Raw genomic sequence first — 10304 nt, 5'->3', positions numbered from 1 at the left:
AAGTGTCCAAATATTTTATTCTTCACAAGTTACATTAACCACATATTACTTTATGGAGCATTTACAAGTCTTTTTTTTTCTTGATATTAATCTTCAAATACACCTGCTCACTCACACACCAGGTCTCCTGAAAGGGCGTTTTCCATCTCACACCCACCCACCTTCAGACCAGATGCTTTTTGCCCAGCAGTCAGGCCGTGAACACGCCGCCTTCCCCACCATAATCGAATAACTACTTTAAAAACAATTCTGTGGTCGATCTAAAAGTCTCTGGCCTCAACTAGTGACTTCTAGGGGAACTGGCTGGAGCTTTCTGCTCACCCGAGGAAGGACGTGGGTAACTGTAGAGGGGCAGAAAGCTGCGGGTCACTCGAGCTGGCTACCAGGGCTTTTCCCTCATCTCACACACTATATGCCGAGGCATAACCGCTCCTCGCCAATCCCCCACGTTGAACCAGCAGCCACTCGATTTCTGACTATCCAAGCAGCATTTTTATTCCTCCTGCTCTCTACTCAGGCACCCTCTAATTCCTACCATTAGCACAGTCAACCAGGTTGATTACTTACATGCATAAAAGACATATTAAAAAAGCAGAAGAAAACAACCTTTTAAACACCAAAAACATCATATCTTTCTTACTGTCCACCTGACTAGTTCACAGATTGGATCATTCCAACAACATAGCCATAATTACTAAACACTAGACAAGTTTTGTCAGGATGGGAAAGAACCCCAAGAAGCGTACCAGGAAACACTCGCTGAAGGAGCAGTCGCACACGGGCACGTTCTTCCTGGCCAGTCCCAACCCCCCGACACATTTACACTAACCTTTGAGAGGCGAGCACCAAACTCCCGTGTATTAACAACGCTGGCAATGTTGCTACAGACCTGAATGAGAAACGCAGTCAATCTAATCAACAGAAACCCTGCTTCTGGAGGCAAGAAGATCCCGTGGTCTCCAGAGCGTTCAAACGCTACCGTTTTGTAACTGGCAGGAAGATTAAACGGGGCAGGACAGGGGTTAGGTAGGACTTGAACACTTCTTTGAAGTGGCACGTGGGCAGGAAAGTGAAGACATCCTGTAGTGAAGAGTGCATCGTTCTTCAAAAACGGGTTAAAAAATTCCCATGTAGCAAATAACATAGAAATGTAATAGTGTAGTTAATTTTCTGAGTTTCTTTAGAAAGACTGTTGATGCTGGTTTGTGTTCAGCTTGCTGGATCTTCCAGAAGAAAAGACTAATGGAAAGGCTGAGGGGGAGGAGCAGGGACGAAGACTAGGGAAAGAAAGCGTGAATCTGTCTTTAACATGCAGGTCATATAAAGTATTTTGTTTTTCCATTATTTTTTCCCCCTCTTGGACACTTCCAACTCAAGAAATGGCAACACGCACATGGCTTCCAGTTTTTAAAGCAAAGAACATAGATCCCATGGACTGCGCTGCAGAGACAGGAAGACAAGACAGTTGCAAATTCAATCTTTAAGAAAATCAAGCGTCCCTTTAACCACCGTGAACACTAGATAATGAAACTCGTTTGTCAGTCACACAATGTGTGAGGGAAGTTCTTATTCACCACTCCTCAGGGCTGAGCCTTGCATCTGAGGCACAGCACTAGCAGTACTGATGCAGAGAACCCAGTCTGTACAGAGGGGAGACACATCAAACTGCTAAATTAAGGCACAAGACAGATATTGCAGCCAAATACATAAATTCCCACTCAGCTGGCCACAGTACAGCAGCACTCCTGGCTACAGCCTCACCTGGAACGCTCATTCCTGCTGATCTTCGTTACTGGCACTCGGAGTTCGACTCCTAATCTGGCTTCGTAGCTGCTCTATTAGTTCAGGATTCTGCTGCTGCATCTGCTGGGCGAACTGCTGGCCCCTGAAGGAGAACAAGCAACGGTTCAGTTAGTGTGCTCACACACACACACTAACACAGTCTGGTGCTAGGAAATGCTTTACAGCCGATTGTCAAAACTCTACTCTAACAAGAAGTTCACATCACCAAAAGAGGCAGTACTTCACCCAACATTCAAGCCTTCCTCAACTGTTAAATTAAATTTCCACTTCTGGTCAGAAAAACCCAAATTCCATTTACTGACCAAGGTAATTGGAAACACCCAGCTCTCTACTCACGCTTGTATGAGGCTGGCAAGATCGTTCGTGGAGGGGCTGGTGCCTGCTGCTCCCATGGTGTTGTGGCCACCAGAAATCATCCCGGACATGCTGTGGAAATAAGACTCATTGCTCAGAGCAGGAAAAAACCTACAGAAATTGTTTGGTTTACACTAGGAAGAGAACATCAGCATAATGGGATCACCTTCCCACACAGATCGTGAAGTTATCTGCAAGGGAATCTTCTGCAACAACTTTTTGTTCATTAACTGCAGAAGAGTAACTGTAACATTAAACAGCATAATATGTAGAAATATTTATAATAGTGTCAGTTACTGTACTCCCAGAGATTCCCCCCCCTGTGTTATGTTTAATTAAAACACTGCCCTTCCTCACACAAGCTATTTGCTTGCTCTGCATCAAACGGGATCTACTGACAGGACAGCCTGAACACCGATTCACTCACGGTGAACAGCCCAGAACACACTGGGCCTACACAGCCCCCTCCTCTGGAAGTCCTCAGGCTGCATCTGGTGCGGAACCTCAGCTGGCAACAGCAGTGGAAGGAGTAGGCAGAAGCAAATGGAAATGGTGGCCGATGTTCAGCCCTTTAGCCAAACTGCCTCATGCAGCAAAGGATGAGCTCCAGAAGGTCTCTAACTCACTGCCTACCCGTGCTCTTGAAAGGAGGGTCAGGAGAGGCATGTGCCTTATTAATTTTATGACTTTATATCATCTAAGCATCTCACAAACATTGTGAATCGATCCTCATAACCCTGTAGCACAAAGAACGGAAATATTCTCATTCTGAGACGGAGCTGTGAAATCCTGTCTCCAGGTGACATAAATACTGCGCAGCAGAGCCAAACTGACCTCAAGCTTCCCAAACCCAATTCCAGTGCCACGATCTATCCTGCCTCCCTTCTGCAAACATTTAGCACAGCCCAGAGTGCTCAAAATACACACTAGCTCAGGCAACTGGACTGGTTTAAAGGCTGCCCTCCATACTTCTGGCCCAAGCACCCTCCCACTCCCACCAGTTCAGACCTACTGCAAATGCCAAACACACACAGAGCCTCAAATGAGTGATTCAAAGAGGAAATACAAGATGGGATCAAACTTACAGCTGTTGTACTTGTGGATTGTTCATTAGGTTAGATGCCTATTTAAAGAGTGGAGAAAAAAAACAACACCCTATTTAGTCAGAAATGACTGGGTAGATACGCAGATGTTGTGCCATTCAACTACAAAGTGAAGGCAAAAATACTTTGAAACAGATCAATAGGACAAAAATAGCTAAGAGAAGCACAGTGCAACACACAAGACAAGGCTGGTAATGCAGAACAGGCACCCTTTCCACATCCAGCATATCACAAGGAGAAGCCTGTGAGTAAGTCACTGGCTCTTCATTTGACCTGAATGAAATACAAGCACAGCTTCCACACAGCAACACTGAAACCAAGAAATGAAATGAAAACAAATCTGCTAGAGGCACACAGGAGCTCCCCACGCCACGTACTGATACATTTCATCCTGAACAGACCAACGCACAGACCATACAGCCTGGCTGTGACCTGTGTCCAGATTTACCATACTCATGAAGCCGGGGTTGTTCAGCAAGCCAGCTAAATCAAATCCTCCGGGACCTCCGGTCTGTAAGAATAAAGAAACCACACGCAGATGATAACATCCCCTCACTTCCTGGGGCACATTACAATGAACATTAATACTTTACTCCCAGCGTTATCAGAATCCGGCCCTTAAACCATGACAACGGGAAGAGGCTCTGTCCAGACCCTTTCTGTAAAGCTCCAAGTCACAGACAGCCTCAGGGCATTAGGCTCACTACGGGAGTCAAAGGGCAGGTGTCTGCATTCCATGGCTTACTGATCACCCCTCACCAGCTGTAACCCATTACAACTGCCACATTAAACACATCCACTTGGTCACCTTTGCACTGGAGAAGTCTTTAGAAAATTAAAATCCCCTTCAAAATGATAAACTAACATGTTCCTGCATGGAGCATGTTAGCAGTGCAGTCACCAGCTTTCTGGCTAGGAAACCTCCAGGTTTCTTTTCCTAAGAAAACAATCTTTTTAAGGAAAAAAGCCACCTAAAATGCCCTTTTGGTATTGCTAACAGGTCACTAGAGAAAAAAAGCTAGATTTTAGGAGTACTGACTTTAATTAAGAAAGGTGCTTAAGGCAAAATCGCTGTTTCAGAACACTCCTTTCTAATCAGTCTCATTTTCCAGCTCTTTCAAATAAGCCCAAGGTGACTGTGCTCAAGCAGTGAGGAGAAGTTACCCTCTCTGGATTTTAGTGGAAATCTTCACAGCAGGACTCCTGAACTATCTCCCCTCTGTCTGCATACAAGATCTGTATTCTAAACACAGGTCACCAAGGCTCTGCCAGACAGCGCCTGTTAGCGCTTACGGTGAAGAAGCCTCCTTCTAATCTTACCCACATATAACAAGCCTTAGTTTCAGAACTTACTGGACTAGGAGTCTCCTTCATTTTCTGTTCAGCTATTTTAAGGTTTGATTTGTATGTGTCATTGTCTGGATCCAGCTCCAGGGCTTTTTTGTAGTAAACAACAGCTTCTGTGTGTTTATTTAAACTGGAGAGGGCCAAGCTATTAAAGTGGAAATAAAGAGTCACAGAGTTAGATAAGCACTTGCAGTCTTTCTCCACCCCCAGCAGAGGTGAAACACTAGGTATTTTTGCATGGCGTTCCAGGGCAGAACACCACCGATGGTATCACTGCCATAGGCATTTTGAGATTAAAATTCTGGCACAAAACCACTGCTCTTACTTACCCCATTCTGCCATAAGCTTTGCTGTAGTTTGGATCAATGCCTATAGCCCTTTCACAGTCTCTCACTGCTCCAGCATAATTTCCTAGTTTACTGTATGCAGCAGCTCTGGAGGGAATGGAGAAAGATGTGCAAAAAAGACTTATCAGCTTGAATATGCTGATCAAGGTCACCCCTGCTCCCTCTCTCTAGTCTCCTGTCGTACAAGGCAAAGTCAAGTGTGAACTTGACATAAATCTAGGCCATATCTAGGTGAGCTGGCTGCTATCCAAACACCCAGCTCCACGTTCTGCTCCTACTGCAAATAAATCTAGCCTCTTACTTCTCCTTATGGACTTTCCAAGAGGAGCCTGGGCTCCGGGGAAGCACGCAAGTATCACACTTGCTAGCTCAGACTATCTCGGCTTCCCTTATGCCTCGATTTCTTAGTCATAATGACTGTTTCATCCATTTCCCCACACACTCCACATAAGAGGGAAAGCTGTTTTTGAAGCCATGATGTGCTCATTCAAGCCTCGTTCTCACAGCTCTTATTGAGGGGCACCCGCCCAAAACCTCACGGGACTGACCCTCACGCAGCTAAAGCACCAGTTGGAGATCCCTGCCCCAAGAAATACCTCACCACGTCGTTAGCAGGCGTGCAGACATGTTATTCATGTAGCCAGCTGTACACACGTACTCACGATAAGCAGGTAACTAAAACAAATCCTGATTCGAAGTCTGTTTTATTCAACAATTGTCTTCCCACCAACTTTCAAACACTTTTGCTTAGAACTGAAAAATAGGAAATGCGCTTCCGTACCCAATTTTGCACACACATCAACTTATATAATTCTCAATAATGAGCCTTCAACTTGTCTCATTTCACTCCTTTGTTTTTATTATCAACACAGCCTCTCAAACCTGGGCTCTCTATCCCACTTAAGAGTTAATTGCATGAAAGCAGACAGTATTTCTTGGCATCCTTCTGTCTCCTCAAATGCCTAATAGAGTTTGTTTCCACACCCACATCCTATCTAGGGATGCCAGGGCACAGAGCTGGCAGGAGGCACAGGAAAGTGTGTCACTATGAGCTTAAAAAAAAAAAACACACAAAGAGCAAGCAACAGAACAAGCAGTCTACAGAATTGTAAAAGGGATTTTGACCATTCAAGAGCCTTAGGTCTAAGTAGTAAGAACAAAAACACAGGTGTACAAGGGTGGAGAAAGACAATCAGTACCTGTTGCAGAAATACACAGCATTGGATGGATTTAATTCAATTGCTTTTCCATAGAAAGACACAGCAGCTTCAAAGTTTTCTGCCTTCATTTGTTCATTTCCTAAAAAGATGGCAGAAAGGCTCATTAACAAGTGAAAAATGGGGACAAACAAAAGCAACAGGCCCGGGTCTATGCTCTACTTAAGAAAACAGAACAAGAGAGAAACCAACCGCTTGCAACTTTTGCTGGTCAAACTGCTTGCAAGTGAGGCACGTTCAGCAGCAAGGTAGGGGACCTGCACCTCGGCAATTCCAGGTTGCCGGATCCTGCAAGCTCCCTAAGCACCCTCAGCTGTCCTCCCACCTCGGGCACACCTGAGGCCTCCCCAGAGCAGCACTGCATCCTGAAAAGCACTGCAGTGTGTTGGCTCAGAGAAAGCTCTCCGTCGTATTTCAGCACTAATCACACTCTCTTGCTTGGCAGAGAAAAGGCAAAACGCAGAGGAGAGCTCAGCAGGAAAGATGCCCTGTTCTACACAGCGCGGGCTTCTTAGGATGCAAAAGAAAACGCTGACCCAGCTGTCTATCTAGGCTCCGTGGCAGCTAAATTATGCCAACCTACACACGCTCCTGGAGCACAAGCAGAGAAACAAGCAGAAATGGAAGGGTTGATCCCATTTGCTTTTTTCCCCATTCCAAGCATTGGAATTCACCGAGTGAATTAAGCCTGCCTCCCCATTATCATCTAAGCCTCATTATACACCAGCTCCAGAGGAGGTTACCTTCAGTCTTGAGTCTTTCAGCTTCAGCTATGTCATCTTCAGAGGGGGTGACGGGCTCCGAGTTTGTTCGGATGTGTTCAGGCTCCTTACAAGGAAAGGCAGAATGCTGCAATAAGGGCTCCCACCGAGATGTGCTACACCTCCCCCTTCCCAAGCGCTGGCTCGTCAAGCCCAAAACATTTCACTCCCACACGCCTCTGAGGGGGCAGCAACGCCACAGAAATCAAGCAGAGCTCATTGCTTTGGCTGCTTAAATGGAAACTCAGCACATATTTTAGGGCACTCACTCACCTTTCCTGCAGCAGCTTCAAATATTTCAGGAAGAGTCTGGGACACAGCTAGGCCCTGGTCTTCCATCGAGACCCCAAATGCTGTCTCCAGGCACTGGATGGCCACTGGGCAAGAAGAATCAGGTAATTAGCTTTCCTCACTCCATCTAAATACTTAGCCCTCTCCCACAGCAGCTGAATTTCTTACTGTTGAACACAACAGGGAAAAAAACCACAAATCACACATTTCCACACGCCAGACTTGATATTTGGGCCATATCCTCAAATTTTTGCCAAAACCTCCGAGCTGTGCAAACCTTAGCTCTGGAGATCAAGCTCCTGGATGGAGTCAGTCACAGCTCCCATCCCCTCAGGTGACTCCAGAGCAGGGGCTGGGGGTGGAAGTTAACCAGACTGGGGCTTTACCAGCCTTCCCACAGCTGCGGGTGGCACAGAGCAGGGAGAGGTCTGCGTGTTTCACTTGCTCGAGGGTGGCTGCTCTGTGAAGCACTGGGGCCACACAGAGGTGGCACAGACACCAAGCACCCACCTCCTCCCTCATCAGGCACCCGGTCGGGAGGCTGTTCCCAGCACAGAGAGGAACCCCAGTGACACAGAGCTCAGTTTTACAGAGCTCTCATGTCATATTTTACAGTCCAAAAGCACCAGGAATAAACCCCTCCTTCCAGCCAACACCCTGCTCCTGCTCTCTCTCTGTTCCTGCCTTGCCCAGGAATGTCCCCTGTACCACTCTGCAGACGTGCCTGTGCTCTCTTTCAGTGGGACAAACGTGCAAGCCAAAGACTAAAGTGTAAGCTCCTTAAGTAGATCTTTTAACATCAGCGTGCTCTCATTACCAGTGAAGCCCTCTGAAAAAGCCTGTATAAATACTCCAGGGCACGTGGTGGAAAAGCATTTTGAGAGCAGAGCGGGAAAAGCACTCTGCAAGCATAAAACACTTCCATACAACGACAAAGTTCTCATTTTACACTACGAGCCTCCTGACTCCACCTCATTTAAGATAAAACTTGTAAGTCTCAAACACAGGGTCAAAGAGGCTTTTGATCCCAGGTATATCCCTTCCTCAAGCTAATCTGCTTTTGAAAGAGATAACAAAAAAAAAATCAGATAAGCAATCAGCATTCCTAATGCCCTGGATACCTCCCCAAGAAGACAAATTAATTTCAAATCTTGAGCCATGTTTGATGTTAGGAACAGCCCAGCCAAGCAACAGGCAGAAGAGAGGAAGTGTCCAAATCTCCCCAAGCGTTGGGCTGACAGACCTACGCGCACGAACAGGGAAGCACATACGACCACCAACCTTCCAAACTCTCCTGAGCATCTGGAGACAGACCCCCATTCTGTAGCTGGTCATGTAGAAACTGGATGATGGAGTAGGCAAGGCGCTTCTGGTCTGCCATTCTGGGAGGCTGCGAGCAGTTTGTTTCAACTTCTTGTAACTTTAAAAAAAAATCTGTAGAGAGAGAAATTATATGACTTGACGGACAAGATGACAAAGAGCTTTTCTGCTGCTCCAGTATGAATGTGGAGGATAAGGGAGTTGTTCAGGACTGGCCAAGGCCTCCAGAGCCTTCATTAAACTCTCTGCTGTAACCATGACCCCCTTTACAGGAATTCTCCGGGCCTCAATTCACCCTCTTCAGCGTGAGCTGCACAGCACAGTCCTGCCCCACAAGGCTCCTGCCAAGGCAAATACATCGAAGGCGTTGCAGGCACTTAGGCTACCAAAACATCTCTGACTGAGCAGGACTAGACAAACTGAGCATGGAGGAGTTCACCACTAAGGAACCAGAGTCTTCTGCTTCCAGAGCATAATTTGATTCTGAAACAAAAACAAGGGCTGAAGCAATTTGCCACTGTTAGCAGAACCGGGGTTCAGGGCTGCCAATGCTCTGCGCCGCTTGCCAGCCTACCCTGCCAGGATGCTGACGGTAAAGGAGAGTGAGGACCCAAAGCAAAGCGACCCCCATAAGCACACCCCAAAGCTGGGGCTTCCCAGAGATCCCGGTGCAGGTGCTGTAAGCACGACAGGCGCAGCTCCTTGCATGGCACTGCTGCTGCGCTGAAGCGCTCTGCCTTTCCAGAATGCTTAACTGGGTCTGTAGCACAGAAAACCGTTCAGGGTGATTTAATAGAGAAATTAAATTGTTTAAATGCAAGCTTTGTGAAAGAGAGCCCAACAGAGCTAAGCTGGCCCCAACCCACTGGAAGACACCAGAGATCCCACCGGTCCCAGCCACAGACAGGCATTACGGTGTATGCCTTGAGTGAAAGCCTGTGCCGGGCTCCCAGCCCTAGAGACAAGCGAGGCCAGAGAGCCCACAGACCCTCCCGGGCCCCCGGGGGCAGGCAGAGAGGAGGGAGGCATCTCTCCTCCCCCGTACCCCTGCCTGCAGCCCCCACCGGTGCCCCCGGGCAGGCAGAAGGGAGGCAGGCCTGAGGGGCGCGGCGGGCCCCGGGCCACCGCCCCACTCGCACAACCGCTTCGTGAAGAAACGGGAGCACCGGCAGGGTTCTCCCACCCGGACATGGGAACGGGTCCGCAGCCTGAGCAAGGGGGGGAACATCCCACCACAGCCCCGGGCCCGGCCCACACCGGACCCCAGGCGAAGGAAGCGCCAGGCCCCACCGCGACCCCCGGTCCGGCCGCTGCCCCTGCCAGAACCAGAGGCAGATGGCTCCCGGCGGGGAGCTGGGCGGGAGCGGAGCGGAGCGGAGCGGAGCCCGGCTCCCCCGGCCCCCCCGCCACCGTCCCCGCCCCGCTCACCGGGCGCCCCGACACTCACCTCAGCCGGGGCGGGCTCAGCACTGCGCATGCGCTGCGCCCCGCCCACCGCGCCTGCGCACCGCCTCCACCCGGGGGGGCGCCTGCGCTCCCGCCAGGCACCACCCCCTCCCGCCCCCCCCGCCCTTATATGGCCGGGAGGAGGCGACAACGCAGGCGCGGAGTCCTCAACGCATGCGCAATCTGCGCTGCTCGGGGGCGGGGCCGGAGGCCGGAAGTGCAGCTGTCGCTCCGCCCTAATTTTTTACCATAGAGAGAGGGCGTTGCTATGGGAACGGACGGGCGGGAGCCCCGGGCCGGGGTGCTGCTCCCGGC

The 10304-nt window shown here is 49.0% G+C and overlaps 1 protein-coding gene across 3 annotated transcripts; it reads right to left on the bottom strand.

Moving 5' to 3' along the window:
* On the bottom strand, positions 1 to 10043 carry SGTA (small glutamine rich tetratricopeptide repeat co-chaperone alpha). 3 transcript variants are annotated; one of them, XM_050910591.1, is made up of 12 exons: positions 9991 to 10043; positions 8505 to 8657; positions 7206 to 7309; positions 6915 to 6999; positions 6154 to 6253; positions 4937 to 5041; positions 4614 to 4752; positions 3709 to 3771; positions 3243 to 3280; positions 2140 to 2229; positions 1762 to 1885; positions 1 to 1440 (listed from the first exon to the last, which is right to left on the bottom strand). In XM_050910591.1, the coding sequence occupies exons 2-11, from the start codon at positions 8602 to 8604 to the stop codon at positions 1771 to 1773; spliced, it is 939 nt and encodes a 312-aa protein (XP_050766548.1). In that variant the 5' UTR covers positions 8605 to 8657; positions 9991 to 10043; the 3' UTR covers positions 1 to 1440; positions 1762 to 1770. The 3 variants fall into 3 exon arrangements, with proteins under 3 accessions (XP_050766548.1, XP_050766549.1, XP_050766550.1); XM_050910592.1 differs by having other exon boundaries at positions 1 to 1277; XM_050910593.1 differs by lacking the exon at positions 9991 to 10043 and having other exon boundaries at positions 8505 to 8733.
* Between the last annotated feature and the right edge of the window lie 261 nt (positions 10044 to 10304).

The sequence above is a fragment of the Gymnogyps californianus genome, chromosome 24 (genome assembly GCF_018139145.2).
Source record: "Gymnogyps californianus isolate 813 chromosome 24, ASM1813914v2, whole genome shotgun sequence".
NCBI lineage: Eukaryota > Metazoa > Chordata > Aves > Accipitriformes > Cathartidae > Gymnogyps > Gymnogyps californianus.
Note: the sequence above shows the minus strand (reverse complement) of the source record. Positions and strands in the feature narration are given on the sequence as shown.

What these genes read in the sequence shown, in the direction of transcription:
- SGTA (XM_050910591.1), bottom strand. Translation starts at nt 8,604, where the DNA reads ATGGCAGACCAGAAGCGCCTTGCCTACTCCATCATCCAGTTTCTACAT. An exon ending in TGAAAGACTCAAGACTGAAG is followed by an intron (nt 6,254 to 6,914) that starts GTAACCTCCTCT and finishes CCATCTTTTTAG; the next exon opens with GAAATGAACAAATGAAGGCA. An exon ending in ACCCCGGCTTCATGAGTATG is followed by an intron (nt 3,281 to 3,708) that starts GTAAATCTGGAC and finishes CTCTTTAAATAG; the next exon opens with GCATCTAACCTAATGAACAA.